This window comes from Oncorhynchus mykiss, chromosome 29, assembly GCF_057628025.1.
Source record: "Oncorhynchus mykiss isolate SJ-2025 chromosome 29, ASM5762802v1, whole genome shotgun sequence".
NCBI lineage: Eukaryota > Metazoa > Chordata > Actinopteri > Salmoniformes > Salmonidae > Oncorhynchus > Oncorhynchus mykiss.
This window is the reverse complement of record NC_143050.1, coordinates 127,688-150,547: the sequence shown is the minus strand read 5'-3', so window position 1 is coordinate 150,547 and position 22,860 is coordinate 127,688. Positions and strand designations below refer to the sequence as shown.

General features: G+C 42.4%; 1 protein-coding gene across 1 annotated transcript in view; it reads left to right on the top strand.

Annotated features, from left to right (window-relative positions):
• The window catches only part of LOC118948708 (hemicentin-1), a 124,186-nt gene that overhangs the window by 2,240 nt on the left and 99,086 nt on the right, over nt 1-22,860 (top strand). Inside the window, exons 2-8 of the mRNA XM_090226282.1 lie at nt 4,224-4,368; nt 4,693-4,823; nt 7,961-8,091; nt 8,183-8,333; nt 9,450-9,530; nt 10,824-10,997; nt 21,044-21,319. Of these exons, the coding sequence (XP_090082408.1) occupies nt 4,224-4,368; nt 4,693-4,823; nt 7,961-8,091; nt 8,183-8,333; nt 9,450-9,530; nt 10,824-10,997; nt 21,044-21,319 (1,089 nt within the window). The remainder of the gene's footprint in view (nt 1-4,223; nt 4,369-4,692; nt 4,824-7,960; nt 8,092-8,182; nt 8,334-9,449; nt 9,531-10,823; nt 10,998-21,043; nt 21,320-22,860) is intronic.

The window sequence follows — 22,860 nt, the reverse complement described above, 5'->3', positions numbered from 1 at the left end:
AGTGAGTATTGAGGTTGGTTGGGGTCACGGCGATTCAGACAGCTAGCCGGGCCATGGGTAGCAAGCTGGCAGAGGATGGAGGTCTGTTTTTAGCCACCTCATTCGTTTCTGTCGGTAGATTAGATCATCAATATCATTCCACCTTGTTGCTATACCATCCTTTTGCTTGTTTAATGGCTCTATGGCGGTCGTAGCGAGACTTCTTGTATTTGTTCCTGTCGTAAGCCATAACTTTGTGGTTGGCTGGAATAGTCCTGTGTGCGGTAGCCTTGTAGTTTAGTTTAGCACATAAACGTTGGTGTTAATATATTGGGGAAGCAGCAAACCTTCACTGTCGGGACAACGTCGGCGATGCATTTCCTAATGAAATTGGTGACAGAGGTGGTTAGCTTGTCGATGCCATCAGCGAAGTCACAGAACATATTCCATTCAGTGCAATCCTGTAGCATAGCATCCGATTCGTAGAACCGTTTCTCAGCTGAGTGCGTCACAGGCACTTCCTGTTTGAGCTTCTGCTTGTAGAATGGAAGGAAGAGTAATGATCTGATTTTCAGAAGGGGGACTAAGTGAGGGCCTTGCATGCTTGCCTGTGGGTAGAATAACAGTGGTCCAGGACCCTATCCTTTCCTTCTTGTTTACAGCCTTGTACAGTTCCTCACATCCCAGCTTGTTATTGTTGTTTTTGTCCTGAGGTGGAATAATATACAACAGTCACAATAACAGCTAAAAACTCTCAGGAGGTAGAAGGGTCTGCATGACAACTCATGTATGAAGAACTTTATGTAGATTCAACTTCAACTAGATTCCAATTAGCTGCATTTGCTAGCACTTTCAGCTCACGTGCCCATTTGACAATTAGGTAAATGAAGATGGGTGAGCAACGCATTGAGACTTCCACTGCGCAAGAGTCAGCACACCATTTGCTGTTGATGAATAGACATACCCCTCACCCTCTTGATTTCTCTGAATCCAATGTCCTGTCTGTTCTTGTCCAAAAGCCATTTTTCAGAAAATCCATTACGAGAGTCCCGTTGTTAGAAAATCCGTGATCACAAGTTATCCATCTTATTATCATGTCAATAGAATGAAGGGAAGAGGTGGCTGGTTATGGCAAGGCGATCCCCTAGGGGAACTTTAGAAATATTTAACTTTCACACATTAACAAGTCCAATACAGCAAATGAAAGATAAACATCTTGTTCATCTACCCATCATGTCCGATTTTTTAAATGTTTTACAGCGAAAACACAACATGTATTTATGTTAGACCACCACCAAATAAAAAAAAACAGCCATTTTTTCCCAGCCAAAGATAGAGTCACAAAAGCAGGATTAGAGATAAAATGAATCACTAACCTTTTGAAAATCTTCATCAGATGACACTCATATGACGTTACACAATACATTTATGTTTTGTTCGATAATATGCATATTTATATCCACAAATCTTGGTTTACATTGACGCCATGTTCAGAAATGCCTCCAAAATATCCGGAGGAATTATAGAAAGCTACGCCAGATAACAGAAATACTCATCATAAACTTTGACTAAAGATACATGTTCTACATATAATTAAAGATACACTGGTTCTTAATGCAACCGCTGTGTCAGATTTTTTTTAAACGTTACGAAAAAAGCCTACCATGCAATAATCTGAGACAGCGCTCAGACGTATATATATTTTTCCGCCATGTTGGAGTCAACAGAAATACGAAATTACATCATAAATATTCCCTTACCTTTGATGATCTTTCATCAGAATGCAGTGCAAGGAGTCCTAGTTCCACAATAAATCGTAGTTTTGTTCCATGATGTCCAATACTAGTGTCCAATTAGCTGCATTTGCTAGCACTTTCAGCTCACGTGCCCAAAAGCTGACGCTGGTCCAGGAAAACTCGGACGAAAACTTCAAAAATATATATTCCAGGTCGAATAAACTGGTCAAACTAAGTAGAGAATCAATCTTCAGGATGTTATTTTCATATATATCCAATAACCTTCCAACCGGATCAGACGTTTTCATCTGCAGCCTTAATGGAACGACGATGACACCCACAGACAAATGCGCCACAGGGAAATGGCATTCTGCTAAGACAGGGACTATTTCCCTTCCCATTCGGTCAAAGTTCACACCAGAGGCTCCATTCCACGTTCTACTGAATGAGGACATCTAGTGGAAGGCGTAGGAAGTGCTACCAGATCCATATCTTGTTTGGAAGGGAAGGGGCGATGACGTCAAATTTGACCCACATTCAGAATTTCACTTCTTGTTTGGAAGATTGCCTGCCCTATGTGTTCTGTTATACTCACAGACATAATTCAAACAGTTTTAGAAACTTCAGAGTGTTTTCTATCCAATAGTAATAATAATATGCATACATTAGCAATCTGGGACAGAGTAGGATGCAGTTCACTATGGGCACGCAATTCATCCAAAGTGAAAATACTGCCCCCTATCCCCAACAAGTTATTAACTTGTTAAGGCTGCAATCCCGCTGACGGGATCGATATGACAACTACCAGTGAAAATAGAGGGTGCCAAATTCAAACCACAGAAAGCTCATAATTACAATTCCTAAAACATACATGTTTTATATCATTTTAAAGTTAATCTTGTTGTTAATCCCACCAAAGTGTCCGATTTCAAATAGGCTTTTCAGCGAAAGCACTACAAACGATTATGTTAGGTCTCCACCAAACCACAATAAGCACAGCAATTTTCCAGCGAATATAGCATTCACAAAAGGCAGAAATAGAGATACAATGAATCACTAACCTTGAATTATCTTCTTCAGATGACACTCATAGGACTTCATGTTACACAATACATGCATGTTTTGTTTGATAAAGTTCATATTTATATAAAAAAAATCTGAGTTTACATTGGCGTATTAGATTCACTAGTTCCAAAAACATGATTTTGCATAGCCACATCGTTTCAACAGAAACACTCATCAGAAATGTAGATGATAACACAAGGAATTATAGATATACCTCTCTGCAACTGCTGTGTCAGATTTAAAAAAAAGTTTACGGAAAAAGCAACCCATGCAATATTCTGAGACGGAGCTCAGAACAGTAGCCAAATTTGCAGCCATGTTGGAGTCAACAGAAACCAGAAAATACATGATAAGTGTTTCCTTACCTTTGATGAACTTCATCAGAATGCAGTCCTAGGAATTCCAGGTTCACAATAAATGCTTGATTTGTTCGAAAACCCCCAAAAAATGTCCGTTGTTTATGTCCAATTAGCTACTTTGGTTAGCGCGTTTGGTAAACAATTCCAAAGTCACAAAGTGACTAGCACTTTCAGCTCACGTGCCCACTATAACGTGACGAAATGTCCCAAAATTCCGTAACAGTCAGTAGAAACATGTCAAACGATGTACTGAATCAATCTTTAGAATGTTGTTTACATATATCTTGAATAACATTCCAACCGGAGAATTAAAATGACTTCAGATGACCGGTGGAATGCAGGTCCTTCCCCTGTGAACGCGCATGGTGAAAGCATGGTCAACTCGTAGCAGCGGTGACTATTTCCTGTCTCATTCGACCCCCCTTCAAATTAGAGTCATCAGACAAAGTTCTATTGACTGTTGACATCTAGTGGAAGGCATAGGAAGTGAAAACTAATCCATATCTCGCTGTAATTTCAATGAGAGCTTGGTTGAAAATCTGCCACCCCCAGAAAAAATACAAACAGGAAGTGGAATTTCTCCGGTTTTTGCCTGCAATATGAGTTCTGTTATACTCACATACATAATTCAAACAGTTTTAGAAACTTCAGAGTGTTTTCTATCCAATACTAATAATAATATGCATATATTAGCAACTGAGACTGAGGAGCTGGCCGATTACAATGGGCAACTTTTCATCCAAGCTACTCAGTACTGCCCCTGCAGCCATAAAAAGTTAACCTTACTAGGATCCCCCTCTCCTGCCTCTTTAACCCTGGCGTTTCCTCTTGGATAGCCTGAAAAGTGGGTTGAAATTGCACATAGAGCCCGGGGCAGATGAATCAAAATCAAAGTCGAAGCCGAAAATGAGGTTAGTAACTGCCGATTTGATGTTCAAAAGTTATTTTGACCATAAAAAAATATATTTGGTGCAAAAAAAAGTTAAAAAAAACGCCAAAATATGTTGGGTCGGAGCTCGCAAGACAGCAATGTAATGTAATGTAATGTAACGTGTGTAATGTAATGTGTGTGTCCTCTCCCCAGTCGGTCCTGATATTCCCCAGATCGACGTGACCCCCTACAGTATAACAGACAGAGGATACTATGTTAAGGAGAGACAGACGGTCTCTCTCCTCTGCCAGGCCCAGTCCAACCCTCCCAGTCAATATGTTTGGTTCTACAATAACAGGTATGCTTTAATACACACACAGACGGACGCATGCACACACACACACACACACACAAGAATAAGCACACACACACATTTATTATATTGATTATATTGTTTGTTTTCAGCATGTACATTTTGGGCTAGTTTAAATCACTTAAACTCACAATAACCGAGCACTGCATAGCAGTTTCATTGTTTTATTGCTTCTAACCCCTGCCAGGTGTTTTATATATTGGTCATAACCCCAGCCAGGTGTTTTATATATTGGTTCTAATCCCAGTAAGGTGTTTATATATTGGTTCTAATCCCAGTAAAATGTTTTATATATTGGTTCTAATTCAGCCAGGTGTACACGGGTCCCAAGTTCACCATCACTAGGATTCTGCGGATGCACACAGGTACCTACGTATGTCAGTCTCAGAACACGTACCTCAACACCCGCTCTCTCAAGACCATCAACCTCACCGTCTACTGTGAGTAACCTGAGTTCTAACCCCTGACCTGTAACCTCTGACCTTCTCTCTCAACTTTCTACTTCTTCTCTCCATGTGGCTTCACCACACACACACACACACACAAATACACACACACACCGACACACACACAGAATAGTTGGCGATGCAGCAGACCTTCCTAAAATGGCGCCGACATAGAGGGCTGCCTTGCTTCTAGTCCTTAACTTTGCAGTATTTTTTATTTTTTATGCATCATATGTTACATTGTTAGCTCAGATAATCTTAGGTGTTACTACATACAGCCGGGAAGAACCATTAGATATCAGAGTGATGTCAATATCAGAGGGGCGGCAGGTAGTCTAGTGGTTAGAGTGTTTGACTTATAACCGAAAGGTTGCAAGCTCGAATCCCCAAGCTGACAAGGTAAAAGATCTGTCATTCTGCCACTGAACAAGGCAGTTAACCCACTGTTCCTAAGGCGTCACTGAAAATAAGAATTTGTTTTTAACTGACTTGCCTAGTTAAATAATATTATATATATATTTTTTTACCAGCACTATGACCAGGAATAAGACTTTCCCTAAGCGGATCCTTTGTCCGAACCACCCAAGGCATTTGAACTGATTCGCCATAAAGCCTTTTTGAAATCTGACACAGTGGCTGGATTACCAAGAAGTTAACAAACCTCCAAACGAGCTTCAATGACATACAACACTCCTTCCGTGGCCTCCAACTGCTCTTAAATGCAAGTATAACCAAACGCATGCTCTTAACCGTGCACTGCCTGCAACCGCCAAGCCCGACTAGCATCACTCCTCTGCACGGTTCTGACTTAGAATATGCGGACAACTACAAATTCCTAGGTGTCTGGCTACACTGTAAACTCTCCTTCCAGACTAATATTAAACATCTCCAATCCAAAATTAAATCTAGAATTGACTTCCTATTTCGCAACAAAGCCTCCTTCACTCACGCCGCCAAACATACCCTCGTAAAACTGACTATCCTACCGATCCTTGACTTCGGCGATGTAATTTACAAAATAGCTTCCAATACTCAACTCAGCAAACTGGATGTAGTCTATCACAGTGTCATCTGTTTTGTCACCAAAGCCCCTTATACCACCCACCACTGCTACCTGTATGCTCTAGTAGGCTAGCCCTCACTGCATATTCGTCGCCAGACCCACTTAGCCCAGGTCATCTATACATCTATGCTAGGTAAAGCTCCGCAGTATCTCATCTCACTGGTCACGATAACACCCACCCGTAGAACGAGCTCCAGCAGATATACTTCACTGGTCATCCCCAAAGACAACATCTTTTACTGCCTTTCCTTCCAGTTCTCTGCTGCCAATGTGTCAGGTGTGTGCGTACTGGTAGCGAAGTCAGGTGCAGGAGAGCAGAGATTTGTGAACAAGCACACACTTTATTGAGGCAAAAGTGCAAAATGCACAAAACAGTCACAACAGTCACTTCGTGAAATACAACGGAAAAAACAAACCAGTCTGAAAAATGGAGCGCCGATGGCTAGAAAGCCGGTGACGTTGACCACTTAAACGCCGCCCGAACAAGGTGAGGAGCCGACTTCGGTGGAAGTCGTGCCAGTACCCCTCCTGACGCGCGGCTCCAGCAGTGCGTCGACACCGGCCTCGGGGACGACCCGGAGGGCGAGGCGCAGGGCAATACGGCCGGCGATGGTGGACCTCATGCAGCAGTTCAGGGTCCTCATGCAACTCATGCAGCAGTTCACCTCTCCTCCGGACCGTACCCCTCCCACTCCACGAGGTAGTGAAGGCCCCTCGCCCGACGCCTTGAATCCAGGATGGAACGGACGGAGTATGCCGGGGCCCCCTCGATGTCCAGAGGGGGTGGAGGAACCTCCCGTACCTCAGACTCCAGGAGCGGACCAGCCACCACCGGCCTGAGGAGAGACACATGGAACGAGGGGTTAATATGGTAGTCGGGGGGAAGCTGTAACCAAAAAATACCTTGTTCACTCTCCTCAGGACTTTGAATGGCTCATCAAACGGCGGGCCTAGCTTCCGGCAGGGTAGGTGGAGGGCCGGGTTTCGGCTCGAAAGCCAGACCCTGTCCCACGGTGCGAGCATGCGTTTTACTTGAATCCGACTTCGGCGGAAGTCGTGACACAATGACTGGAATGAATTGCAAAAATCCCTGAAGCTGGAGACTTATATTTCCCTCACTAACTTTGAACATCAGCTATCTGAGCAGCTAACCAATCGCTGCAGCTGTACATACTGTAGCCTATCTGTAAATAGCCCACACAATCTACATACCTATCCCCATACTGTTTTTATTGGCTTTTCTGCTCTTTTGCAGACCAGTATTTCTACTTGCACATCATCATCTGCTCATCCATCACTCCAGTGTTAATTTGCTAAATTGTAATTACTTCGCTACTATGGCCTATTTATTGCCTTACCTCTTCACGCCATTTGCAAACATTGTATATAGACTGTGTGTGTTATTGACTGTGACTGTGACTGTGTGTGTTATTGACTGTATGCTTGTTTATTCCATGTGTAACTTTGTGTTGTTTGTGTCGCACTGCTTTGCTTTATCTTGGCCCGGTCGCAGTTTTAAATGAGAAGTTGTTCTCAACTAGCTTACCTGGTTAAATAAAGGTGAAATACATTAAAAAATATATATTTTAATTCCTTTACTTAGATTTGTGTTTATTAGGTAGTTGTTGTGGAATTGTTAGATTACGTGTTAGATATTGCTACACTGTCAGAACTAGAAGTACAAGCATTTCACTACACTCATAATAACATCTGCTAACCATGTGTATGTGACCAATAACATCTGCTAACCATGTGTATGTGACCAATAACATCTGCTAACCATGTGTATGTGACCAATAACATCTGCTAACCATGTGTATGTGACCAATGCAATTTGATTTGATTTGACCTGTCGGAGCATTGGGGGAGGAGACAGAACTCTCAGGAGGTTCTAAGGTACCTAACACTTTGATGTCACTGTGATGTTACTGCCATGGCAACCCCTGGTGACTGAAAGGCTGGTGCTTGTCATCCTGCTGTCCTGTGACGACACACAAACACACTCACACACAAACACACACAATAACAACACAATCAACACAGTGTTGCACTGTATGTTGTCCCCCAGACCCTCCAGATGGTTCCCCCTCCTGCTCTGTTCTGCCAGCAATGAACTACTCCTCCCTCAACCTGACCTGTTCATGGCCGGGGGGCCTGCCCCCCCCTTCATTACGCTGGGCCACAAACCTTCTGGCACAGGTACACACACACACACATGCACATGCATGCACACACTCAGAAAGGGTCCTAACAAATTACATTTTTGTTGCTCTGGTTGTTATTGTACCAGGGAGGGGTGTGGCTTGGGGGTGAAGGGGCATGGCCAGCCAACAATGTCTCCGTACTGCAGTCTGGATCCCAGGCCTCCAACAACTCTCTGTTCACCTGCCTGGGGATACACCCTGCTCTTAACACCTCCACTCAATGCACTGCACGGGCCTGTAAGTCTCTCTCACACACACACACAAACACACAGCACCGAATTGGCCTGTACAGTGGTTCTTCCTTTAAAAGTTTGGAGCTTTAGTGGTAGATGTTGGCATTCTGTCATTGCACCACACTATGACAAGGGGGAGTTAGAACGCTGATCTATCGGTAGTCTAAACTGTGGCAATTAATGGAGGTGTTTTCAGTCTGAGAGTCTCTTCTTTGGCACTAGAGTCCTGCATCAGGCAACAACAACTCCCGACCGGTCCTTTTGTACAGCGTTATATTTTCCTAACTGAAACCATTAATTAAATCGCTTTAGCAGTGATTGTAAAACTAATCAGGGCTTTGTTATTTAGTTGTATAACTAAAATGCTTGACTGTATTTAAAGATATGGATGACTTGTATGATGTGTGATGACATGCACAAATTCATGAGTGATTGATTGATGTACTGTTTATTTAAGTAGGCCTTTATGCCAATAAGTAAGTTACATTAAAACAGCTAGAGTAAGAAATGCATTTTCATTTTCTTGGAATAGAAACACGTTGTACAGTGCCATATTTTCCTAACGGAAACCCTTAGGCTTACAGTACATCGGCTACTGTTAGAAATGCATTTTCGTTTTTTCTTGGAATAGAAAAAACATAATATTCATCAAATGAATTAAGCTACATTCCTACAGCTCCAAGTCATTTCAATAACTTAGCTTCTCAAAGATGCCCTCTGATGGACAAACTATCACTAACTGGCCACAATGACTGACACTTAATACCATGCCATAGAATTTTGTGGCAGCCCGCAAGATGTGATGCAGTGCAACTTTTAAAGGAAGAACCACTGTACGTCACACACAAGCAGAGGCAGAAGCCTGCACGTCACACACACCTCTCTCTCTCTCTCTCTCTCTCTCTCTCTCTCTCTCTCTCTCTCTCTCTCTCTCTCTCTCTCTCTCTCTCTCTCTCTCTCTCTCTCTCTCTCTCTCTCTCTCTCTCTCTCTCTCTCTCTCTCTCTCTCTCTCTCTCTCTCTCTCTCTCTCTCTCTCTCTCTCTCTCTCTCTCTCTCTCTCTCTCTCTCTCTCTCTCTCTCTCTCTCTCTCTCTCTCTCTCTCTCTCTCTCTCTCTCTCAGGGTCTCCTTATGGTGAGCCAGTGTGTTCTGCTTATGCCACCGGTAAGAACCAATACCTGCTGCTGTCCTGCTCCTGGGAAGGTAACCACAAATACTAAAACCCTCACCACAACCATCACCAGCAACAACAACACCACCACCACTACAACAACAATCACCAACACCACAACAGTAACACTAACAACAACAACAACACAGTAACAACAACTCTTCCCGTGTGGCGCTTCCACCGGCAGGGTTGTAGGTTAGATTCCCATGGGGGACCAGTACAGGGGAAACAGGGGGAGGGGAGGGGAGGGGGGGTATGGCATGACATGACGACAATGCTATTTCGCAGTAAAAAAAATTACAACAGATTTTCAGCACACTTATAGGGAAGGATATTCAACAAGCACAGCACTTACACAAATGACTGATGATTGGCTGAGAGAAATTGATAATGACACCGAATGTCGGAGCTGTTTTGTTAGACTTCAGTGCAGCTATTGACATTATTGACGTTATTGATCATAATGATTTTTGCAAGTGGTTTCAGTCATTGGCAGCAGAGAACTGGAAGGAAAGGCGGCCAAAGGGGGAATTGGCTTTGGGGGTGACCAGTGAAATATACCTGCAGGAGAGCGTGCTATGGGTGGGTGTCTGCTATGGTGACCAGTGAGCTGAGATAAGGCGGGGCTTTACCTAGGAGAGACTTATAGATTACCTGGAGCCAGTGGGTTTGGCGTCGAATATGTAGTGAGGGCCAGCCAACGAGAGCATACAGGTCGCAGTGGTGGGTAGTATATGGGGCTTTATATTACCTTCTGCACCTGCTTCCTGACTCCCGGCGTATACGTAACACGTTTTGGCAACTAATGAATCATGTGGAAATGTAGCAAATCTGTCAATGTCAAAGCATATTGATGCAACAGTAGCTAAAATGGGGAGAATTTTGTCCACAATAAAGCGCTGCTCTGCCTTATCAACACTATCAACATGGCAGGTTCTACAGGCCCTTCTTTTGTCGTACCTGGACTGCTGTCTAGTCGAGTGATTAGGTGCCACAAAGGAATTTAGGAAAATTACAATTGTCCAAGAACAGGGCAGCACGAATGGCCCTGAAATGTACATGGAGCTAGCATTAATAATATGCATGTCAGTCTCTCATGGCTCAAAGTGAAAGAGGGGTTGACTAGCTGAATGTACCGAGTTGTCTGTTTAAATTACTAGCACACAGATCAGACAAGTCCAGAAGATTATACAAGGCACACAGTACTACATAGAGCCATGACTACATGGAACTATTTTCCACATCAAGAAACTCATGCAACCACCCCCACAAAAACCACAACAACCACAACCACAATACATACAATTATAATAATGTCTGTGCAGGTGGGTCTCCCAGGGCCGTGGTGTGGTGGGAGGTGCCTAAAGAAGAGGGAAGGGGCCAAGAAGTGGAGTCCTCCAATATCCTGGTACTTCGTTCTAACTCCACCCAGAATGGACAGGCCTACACCTGCTACGGAAAACACCCCATAGAAACACACATCAGGACCTGCAGCCTTGGTAAAGAGCCATGTGGGACTTTGCTGGGTTTAACTAACAGTAATACACATGTACTGGGTTTAACTAACAGTCTAATAGAAATGTACTGGGTTTAACTAACAGTAATATATGAGTTTGAGTATGAGTTTATTTTATTTTTACAGGGACAGTGCACATTAATCAACGTTTCAGTAAAAGTGCCGGTTTTAGCCAGCCGGCTAATTTTCAACCGCAGTCCCTGGGCAGGTTATTAAAAAAATTACAATATAGACAATAGCAACATGGCTGAAGGACTGCACCAAGGTGCAGCATGGTAAGCGTACATTTGAACTTTATTTTAAAAAAGACGGCAACAAAATGAAGAACAAAAAAACAATAATGAAGCTTTGGGCTATGTGCCCTGAACAACTACAAAATTAACTTCCCACAAAACAGGTGGGGGAAAAGGGTACCTAAGTGTGGTTCTCAATCAGAGACAATGATAGACAGCTGTCCCTGATTGAGAACCATACCAGGCCAAGACATAGAAATACAAAACATAGACAAAAGGAAATAGAATGCCCACCCTAGCCTAACCAAAATAGAGAATAAAAAGCCTCTATGGCCAGGGCGTAACAGTACCCTCCCCCAAAGGGGCGGACTCCGGCCCTAAAACCTGGGAGACTCTGGCAGCTCCGGACAGGCGGGAGCACCTGGAGGGAGGAGATGGAGAGACAGCCTGGTGCATGGGGCTGCCACCGAAGGCCTGGTACGTAGTGGCGGCACCGGATACACAGGGCCGTGGAGGCGCACTGGCGGTCTCGAGCGCAGAGCTGGCCTCACCCGTTCTGGCTGAATGCCAGCTTCCCCCCGGCAAATGCGGTACGTTGGCACCGAGGATACCGGCCTGTGAATACTCCGCCTCGGTACCGTGCGCATCACCCCATAGCACGGGGCCTGACCAGTCCCATGCTCGCCACGGTAAGCATGGGGAGTTGGCTCAGGTCTGCTTCCTGACTCTGCCACACTCCCCGTGTGCCCCCTCCCCCCAAAAAATTGGGGCTGCCTCTCGGGCTTCCTTGCCAGCCGTGTTCCCACATACCGCTGGTTCCTCTCTCCGGCTGCCTCTGCTCTCCTAGCTGCCTCCACCTGTTCCCATGGAAGGCGATCCCTTCCCGCCAGGGTCTCCTCCCATGTGTAGACTCCCTTGCCGTCCAGAACATCCTCCCATGTCCAGGAGTCCACCTTAACATGCTGCTTGGTCCGTTGGTGGTAGGAAGTTCTGTCACGGCTGGCTGAAGGACTGGACCAAGGTGCAGCATGGTAAGCGTACATTTGAACTTTATTTTAAAAATGATGCCGACAAAACGAAGAACAAAAAAACCAACCGTGAAGCTTTGGGCTATGTGCCCTGAACAACTACTAAGTTATCTTCCCACAAAACAGGTGGGGGAAAAGGGCACCTAAGTGTGGTTCTCAATCAGAGACAACGATAGACAGCTGTCCCTGATTGAGAACCATATCAGGCCAAGACATAGAAATACAAAACATAGAAAAAAGGAAATAGAATGCCCACCCTAGTCACGCCCTGGCCTCACCAAAATAGAGAATAAAAAGCCTCCTTATGGCCAGGGCGTGACAAACATAGGACAAGCAAGACATAGCATACAGACAGAGCAACATAGGACAAGCAAGACGTAGCATACAGACAGAGCAACATAGGACAAGCAAGACGTAGCATACAGACAGAGCAACATAGAACAAAAAGCAACAAGACAACATTTATAAAAGCATCAAAGTGTTTCCACACCTCACAAGTTACAGACAACAGACATGGAAAGCAGAAACACACAGCTAGGGACCATTGTCGTGGAAATGTTCCTCTATTTACCAAATCATGAGCGCAAACCACAACACAAGTCTGAGTTAGTTATCAAAGTCCATCTTTAATTATATGAGCTCTATCATAACCCTGTGACTCTCAGGCAATTCAATGTCTATCAATGAATTCTCTGAGAGCCCCTTCCACATTTCAAATGAGGTCCTTTATAGCAAAGACACACACAGGATAAGACAGCATCTGCATAATTCATCGTTCAGCTTTGTCTCCTTTCTCAAACTCAGAACCATAAACCAACCCTACATATCAACAGGCATATATCAAATTGTCATTTAGATACAACCAATTCTAAATACAACCAATCCTATCTTGACAAGATCACAGAGACACAATGACTGGCACACAGACATTGTGGAGCCAAGAGATACACGCTTGACCTCTCCCCTCTCTCTAGCCCAAACAACTTAGTCTTGACATAGAACAGATACTGCAAACCCTGCCACAGTATTATACAAAAATAACATTCTTGATGAGAAGTAATTTACAAACATATGATGAATATAAAACATCTTACATATGTTACCAACAAATTCTGATTATTCCACAACACCATGTTCACAAATCTGATTGACCTTTTGTGAAAGTGTGATATGTGGTGCAGTTATGTGTGTCTGATGGCAGTGTATTCCAGACATGGGAAGTTCTCACAGAGAAAACGGATTTACTAAAGGTGCTTTTCCTTAAGGGAACTATACAGTCACCTTTCATGGCAGACCTTGTGGATCTGTTGCCATATGTTTGGGTTTTCTGTTGAACAAAAATACTGAGTGGAGGGGGAGCCAGGCCATTTAGGATCTTGAATACATGACATGCATCGGTGTATTGCACAAGATTTTCCCAACTCAGGAGCGCATGCTTTCTGAGGATCTAACAGTGATGATGGCTATTGGGCTTCCTATCAAACTCTTTGAGAGCCTGTTTGTAGACAGACTGAATAGGTCTTAATGTTGTACAGCAAGCTTCGGCCCAACTAGTCAAGTAGTATGTTAAGTGGGGGAGTATCATAGATTTGAAGTACAGTTTTGCTACATCTGTAGTCAAACAATTTCGTATGAATCGGAAATTAGCTAGGTTGAATTTGGTTATTTGAATTACCTTTTTCACATTATTTTTAAAAGAGAGGTTGGAATCAAGTATGATGACAAGGTACTTAAAATTAGATGCCACCTGGAGCTTCTCTCCTGACACATAGACATCTTGCTCAGTAGCATCTATTGCCCTCTTTGTGAAGAACATGCAAACAGTTTTTTTCACATTGAGATGCAAACACGAGTCACTGAGCCGCTTTGTAACCTGGACCATTACAGTAGTGAGATCTTGTGCAGCTTGCTGTTTGCTCTTTCCATGCACATACAGTGGGGAGAACAAGAATTTGATACACTGCCGATTTTGCAGGTTTTCCCACTTACAAAGCATGTAGAGGTCTGTAATTTTTTTATCATAGGTACACTTCAATTGTGAGAGACGGAATCTAAAACAAAATTCCAACCAAAATTCCAAAATACCAACCAGTAAGAATTCCAGCTCTCACAGACCTGTTCGTTTTTCTTTAAGAAGCCCTCCTGTTCTCCACTCATTACCTGTATTAAATGTACCTGTTTGAACTCGTTACCTGTATAAAGGACACCTGTCCACATACTCAATCAAACAGACTCCAACCTCTCCACAATGGTCAAGACCAGAGAGCTGAGTAAAGACATCAGGGATAAAATTGCAGACCTGCACAAGGCTGGGATGGGCTACAGGACAATAGGCAAGCAGCTTGGTGAGAAGGCAACAACTGCTGGCGCAATTATTAGAAAATGGAAGAAGTTCAAGATGACGGTCAATCACCCTCGGTCTGGGGCTTCATGCAAGATCTCACCGCGTGGGGCGTCAATGATCATGAGGAAGGTGAGGGATCAGCCCAGAACTACACGGCAGGACCTGGTCAAAGACCTGAAGAGAGCTGGGACCACAGTCTCAAAGAAAACCATTAGTAACACACTACACCGTCATAGATTAAAATCCTGCAGCGCACGCAATTTCCCCCTGCTTAAGCCAGCGCATGTCCAGGCCCGTCTGAAGTTTGCCAATGACCATCTGGATGATCTAGAGGAGCAATGGGAGAAGGTCATGTGGTCTGATGTGACAAAAATAGAGCGTTTTGGTCTAAACTCCACTTGCTGTGTTTGGAGGAAGAAAAAGGATAAGTGCAACCCCAAGAACACCATCCCAACCGTGAAGCATGGAGGTGGAAACATCATTCTTTGGGGATGCTTTTCTGCAAAGGGGACAGGACGACTGCACCGTATTGAGGGGAGGATGGATGGGGCCATGTATCACGAGATCTTGGCCAACAACCTCCTTCCCTCAGTAAGAGCATTGAAGATGGGTTGTGGCTGGGTCTTCCAGCATGACAGCGACCCAAAACACACAGCCAGGGCAACTAAGGAGTGGCTCCGTAAGAAGCATCTCAAGGTCCAGGAGTGGCCTAGCCAGTCTCCAGATCTGAACCCAATAGAAAATCTTTGGAGGGAGCTGAAAGTCCGTATTGCCTAGCGACAGCCCCGAAACCTGAAGGATCTGGAGAAAGCCTGTATGGAGGAGTGGGCCAAAATCCCTGCTGCAGTGTGTGCAAACCTGGTCAAGAACTACAGGAAATGTATTATCTATGTAATTGCAAACAAAGGTTTCTGTACCAAATATTAAGTTCTCCTTTTCTGATGTATCAAATACTTATGTCATGCAATAAAATGCAAATTAATTACTTGAAAATCATACAATGTGATTTTCTGTATTTTTGTTTTACATTCCGTCTCTCACAGTTGAAGTGTACCTATGATAAAAATTACAGACCTCTGCATGCTTTTAAAGTAGGAAAACCTGCAAAATCGGCAGTGTATCAAATACTTGTTCTCCCCACTGTATGTCACCTTATCATCTGCATACATTTGAACTTCAGACCCAGTACAGACAGAAGGCAGATCATTAATGTACAGGAGGGGGCCCAGTATTGACCCTTGGGGCACGCCCATGTCATAGCTAAGAGTGGGTGACAGCTCATTGCTCACTCTGATACACTGAGTTCTGTCTTCAAGGTATGATTTCATTCATCTCAAGGCATCAGGGGAAAAGTTGAACTTGGACAATTTTGTGATGAGAATATCATGTTTAACAGTATCAAAAGCCTTCCTTAGGTCCAGAAACACAGCCCCAACAACGCCCCCTTTGTCCATCTTGGACTTCACATTTTCCAGAATAAATATATATGTAATGGGTTGAACTAACAGTCTAATAGACATTTACTGAGTTTAACTAATAGTCTAGTAGACATATGCTGAGTTTAACTAACAATCTAATAAACATGTACTAGGTTTAAGTAACATGAATAGATATGTAATGGGTTTCACTACAGTCTAATAGAAATAGACTGGGTTTAACTAACCGTCTAATAGACATTTACTGGGTTTAACTAACAGTCTAATACACATGTTCTGAGTTTAACTAACAGTCTAACTACTACTTTTACTACTGATGCTGCTGCTTCTACTTCTGCTGGTACTAATACTAATACTACAACTTCTTATACTAAAACTAAAACTGCACTACTACTGCAACTACTGCTACTACTACTATTACTACTACTTATTCTACCACTACAAGTACTACTACTACAACTATTGCTGCTGCTGCTACTACTACTAGTACTACTACTACTACTACCACTACTGCTTCTACTACTACTACTACTTCTACTGGTACTACTACTACGTCTACTACTACTGCTACTACACCTACTACTACTGCTACTGCTACAACTACCTCTACACTACTACTACCCTATTGCTACCACAACTACTACAACTACCACTATAACTTATACTACTACTACAACTACTACCACTACTACACTACTGATACTACTGCTACTACCACTACTACCTCTAGTAATGATATGTATACTACTACTATTACTACTGATGCAGCTGCTTCTACTTCTACTTCTACTGGTACTAATACTAATACTACAACTTCTTACACTAATACTACAACTACACTACTGCTGCTGCTAATACTACTCCTACTACAACTACTACTATTATTACTGCTACTAATAGTGCTGTTGCTGCTACTAGTACAACTGCTACTGCTACTACTACTACTGCTGATTCTACCACTACTAATACTAATACTCAAACTTTACTACTGCTACTACTTTTGCTGCAAATTTTCTACTACTATTACTACCACTACTAATACTGTGGTTACTACAACTACTGCTGATGTTACTGCTACCTCTGCTGCTGTTATTACTACTACTACTAATCTACTGCTGCTACTACTACTACTCCTACTACAACTTCTGCTGCTGCTACTGCTACTACTACTGCTACTAATCCTACAACTACTACTGCACTACTGCTAATACAACTACTACAATTACAACAACTACAACTGGTTCTAGTACTACTACCACTACAACTATTATTACACTACTGCTGCTGCTACTACTACTACTGCTACCACTAAAACAGTTACTAGTGATATTACTACTACTGCTAAAATTGACTACTACACTACTGCTAAAACTACATCTACCAATACTACTGCTACTTGTGATAATACTACTACTACAACTACCACTACTACTACTGCTGCTGCTACTACTACTAATACTAATAATTCTACTATTACTACTACCACTACTACTACTGCTGCTGCTGCTACTTCAATTGCTTCTACTACTGCTACTACTTTTACTACTGATTCTACTACTACTTCTATTACCAGGACTACTACTACTACTACTACTACTGCTACCACTACCACTACTACTACCGCTACTAATACTACAACTTTACTACTACTACTACTTGTACTACTGCTTCTACTACAAATACTACTATTACTACTAATACTACTGCAGCTAGTAATGCTACTGCTACTACTGCTACTACTACTACTACTACTACTACTACTACTACTACTACTACTACTACTAATATTACTACTGCTAGTAATGCTACTGCTACTACTGGTACTACTACAGCCACTACTACTACTACTGCTACTCCTATTACTACTAATACTACTACTGCTAGTAATGCTACTGCTACTCCTGGTACTACTACAGCCACTACCACTACAACTACTACTGCTTCTACTACTACTAATATTACTACTACTGCTACCACTACTACTACCGCTACTAATGCAACAACTTTACTACTACTACTGCTTCTACTACAACTGCTAATATTACTACTAATACTGCTACTGCTGGTAATGCTATTGCTACTACTGGTTCTACTACAGCCACTACTACTACTAGAGTAGTAATAGTAGTTGTAGGAGTAGCAGCAGAGGTAAAGTAGTAGTTGTAGTAGCAGTAATAGTAGTAGTAGTAGTAGATATAGTAGCAGTAGTAGTAGTGGTAGCAGCAGTACTGCTACTATCACTCCGAGAAATACAACTATAAGTACTACTGCTGCTACACCAACTACAACTCCTGCTGTTACTACTGCTACAGCTATGAATATTAATACTACAGCTACTTCAACTACTACTAATACTACTACTACTACTGATGATGCTGCTACTACTACCACTGCTACTAATACTACAACTACATCAATGCAACTACTACTGAAACTAATGTTGCTGCTGATACTTCTACTACTACTACTACCACTACTACTATTACTAGTACTACAACAACTACTATTACTATTACTACTACTACTGTTACTACTACTACTGTTACTTTAACAATCACAACTACTATTGCTGCTGATTCTATTACTACTACTACTACTACTACTACTACTACTACTACTACTACTACTACATGGTGTGTATGTGTGTGTGCTACTATCACTATTAGAACTACTACTATTAGTACTACTGCTGCTACACCAACTACTACTGCTGCTGCTACCACAACTACTGCTACCGCAACTACTACTTCTGCTATGAATACTAATACTAGAACTGCGACTACTGTGGCAAATATTACTACTGCTACTACTACTACTACTACTGCCATGACTACTACTGCTACTACAGCTACTACGACTGTTATTATTGCAGCTACTGCTACTACTGCTGCTACTACTACAACTACTACTCCAACTCCTACTTGTACTGCTACTACTAGTACTATTAGTACTATTACTACTACTCCTAATACTACTTCAACTAATGATGCTACCACTACTGCACCTACCACTACTAGAACTACCTCTATTAGTACTACTGCTGCCACTCCAACTACTGCTGCTGCTACTGCTACTTCTGCTGTGAATACTAGTACTACAATAACTTCAACTACTACTAATACTACTACTACTGATGCTGCTGCTACTACTACTACTACGGTTGCTAATACTACTACTACCACTTCTGCTACTAACACTATTACTATAACTGCACTACCAATACTACTGCTACTATTATTGCAACTACTACTACTGCTACTGCTGCTACAACTACTAATGCTACCCTTACTACTACTAATAGTATTACTACTACTGCTACTACTTTTACTACTGCTTCTACTACTACTGCTACTATTGCTATAACTACTACTGCTAGAAATGCTTCTACTGTTACTGGTACTAATATTGCTACTTCTACTACTACTACTGCAACTACTACTACCACATTTACTATTGCTGCTACTAAAACAATCACAACTACAATTGCTGCTGCTGCTACTACTACTACTACTACTGCCACTCTACTACACCTGCTACTATTACTACCAAAACTACTATTACTTCTCTACTTCTACTGCTACCACTGCTACTGCTACTACTACAACTACTACTAATACTTTGCTGCTAGTAATATTCCTACGGATATTCCTAGCTCCTACTACTACTACTGCTGCTCCAACTATTACTTTTACTGCTACAACTGCTACTAGTACAACTACTACTACACTTACTTATATTTTTACTACTTCTACTACATGTTTGTGTGGGTGTGCTACTACCACTATTAGAACTACTACTATTAGTACTACTGCTGCTACACCAACTACCTCTGTCATTGCTACCACAACTACTGCTAGCGCTACTGCTACTGTGGCAACTACTACTACTGCTACTGCTACTACTACTACTGCTATGACTACTACTGCTACTACAACTGCTATGATTACTATTACTACTACTACTACTACTACTACTACTGATGTTGCAGCTACTAGTACTACTGTTACTAATACTACTACTCCACCTCTGCTACTAATACTATTACTTCAACTACACTACTACTACAACTACTACTACTACTACTACTATGACTATTACTACTACTACAACTGCTACTGCTGCTGCTGCTAATACTACTGCTGCCAAAACTACTAGAACTTCTCTACTTCTTCTGCTACTACTGCTACTGCTACTACTACAACTACTACTAATACTTTTGCTGCTAGTAATACTATTACAGCTACTACTACTACTGCTGCTTTTACTACTATTACTATTACTGCTACTACTATTACTAATAGTACTACTGCTGCTACACCAACAACTACTACTTGGACTACTACAACTACTACAACTACTACTGTTACAACTTCTAATACCAGTGGTGTAGAGCACTTACGAAAAAGAAAAAAAAAACGACTTAAGTTTTTTGGTATCTGTACTTGACTTTACTGTTTATATTGTTGACAACCTTTACTTTTACTTCACTACATTCTTAGAGAAAAGTATGCACTTTTACTCCATATGTTTTCCCTCACACCCAAAAGTACTTCTTACATTTTGAATGCTTAGCAGGACAGAAAATGTTCCAATTCACACACACACATCAATATTGTGACCCTGGCTAAATGTAGTAACTAAATGTAGCAACTACATTTACTTTTGATACTTTATATATATATATATATTTTTTTTTTAAATATATAAATATATTTAAAACCAAATGCTTTAAAACTTTTACTCAAGTATTATTTTCTTGGGTGAATTTCACTTTTACTTGAGTCATTTTCTATTAAGGTATCTTTACTTTTACTCAAGTATGAGAATTTAGTAGTTTTTCCACCACTGACTACTACTACTACTACGACTACTACTACTATTACTTCTTATACTACATGGTGTGTGTGTGTGTTTGTGTGTGTGTGTGTGTGTGTGTGTGTGTGTGTGTGTGTGTGTGTGTGTTTGTGTGTGTGTGTGTGTGTGTGTAGTCCCGGTCAGTAAGCCCAATATTCTGCTGAGTGATGCGTCCCCAGCGGAGGGATCTTCGGTGTGGCTGCGCTGCGGCCTGGAGAATGGTACTGAGCCGCTTTTCTTCATGTGGGAGCATGAGACTTACAATGGATTGGTCAGCACCATCTCCCAGGGCAACAGACGTGTGTTCAACATGACAGAAGTCACCCGTAACCAAACAGGCTGGTACCGTTGTGGGGCCCGGAACCAGGTCAACCAGGAACAGTCCAACAGCATCTGGCTGGACATCATCTGTTAGTATACACACTACACACTGAACACTACAGGCTAAACCCTACAAGCACCCCTAACACTGTACCCCAACTTCCAATCCATCTGTGTGTAACGTAGTGTGTGTGTGCAACATTGTGTGTGAGTGTGTTTAATGTAGTGTGCGTTTGTAACGTAGTGTGTGTTTCAAATCAAACCAAATTTTATTTGTCACATACACATGGTTAGCAGATGTTAATGCGAGTGTAGCGAAATGCTTTTGCTTCTAGTTCCGACCGTGCAGTAATTTCTAACAAGTAATCTAGCATTTTCACAACAACTACCTTATTCACACAAGTGTGAAGGAATGAATAAGAACATGTACATAAAAATATATGGATGAGTGATGGCCGTGCGGCATAGGCAAGATGCAGTAGATTGTATAGAGTACAGTATATACATATGAGATGAGTAATGTAGGGTATGTAAATATTATATAAAGTGGCATTGTTTAAAGTGACTGGCGATTAATTTATTACATCAAATTTTTATTATTAAAGTGGCTAGAGATTTGAGTCAGTATGTTGGCAGCAGCAACTCAATGTTATTGACGGCTGTTTAACAGTCTAATGGCCTTGAGATAGAAGCTGTTTTTCAGGCTCTCGGTCCCAGCTTTGATGCACCTGTTCTGACCTCACCATCTGGATGATAGCGGGGTGAACAGGCAGTGGCTCGGGTGGTGGTTGTCCTTGATGATCTTTTTCGTCTTTTGGTGTAGGTGTCCTGGAGGGTTAGGGTTAGTAGTAGTTTGTTCCCGCTGATGCGTTGTGCAGACCTCATTACCCTCTGGAAAGCCTTACGGTTGTGGGCGGAGCAGTTGCCGTACCAGGCAGTGATACATCTGCATCTGTAAAAGTTTGTGAGCGTTTTCAGTGACAAGACACATTTCTTCAGCCTCCTGAGGCCTTCTCCTCCTTGCGCCTTCTTCACTACGCTGTCTGTATGGGTGGACCATTTCAGTTTGTCTGTGATGTGTAAAAGCCGAGGAACTTAAAACTTTCCACCTTCTCTACTACTATAACGTCGATGTGGATAAGTGGGGTGCTCCCTCTGCTGTTTCCTGAAGTCCATGATCATCTCCTTTGTTTGTTGACGTTGAGTGTGAGTTTATTTTCCTGACACCACACTCTGAGGGCCCTCACCTCCTCCCTGTAGGCCGTCTCGTCATTGTTGGTAATCAAGCCTACCACTGTGGTGTCGTCTGCAAACTTGATGATTGAGTTGGAGGAGTGCATGGCTGCGCAGTCATGGGTGAACAGGAAGTACAGGAGAGGGCTGAGAATTCACCCTTGTGGGGCCCCAGTGTTGAGGATCAGCGGGATGGAGATGTTGTTTCCTACCCTCACCACCTGGGGGTGGCCCATCAGAAAGTCCAGGACACAGTTGCACAAGGCGGGGTCGAGACCCAGGGTCTTGATCTTAATGGCGAGTTTGGAGGGTACTATGGTGTTAAATGCTGAGCTGTAATCGATGAACAGCATTCTTACATAGCATTCTTACATGGACATTCTTGTCCAGATGGGTT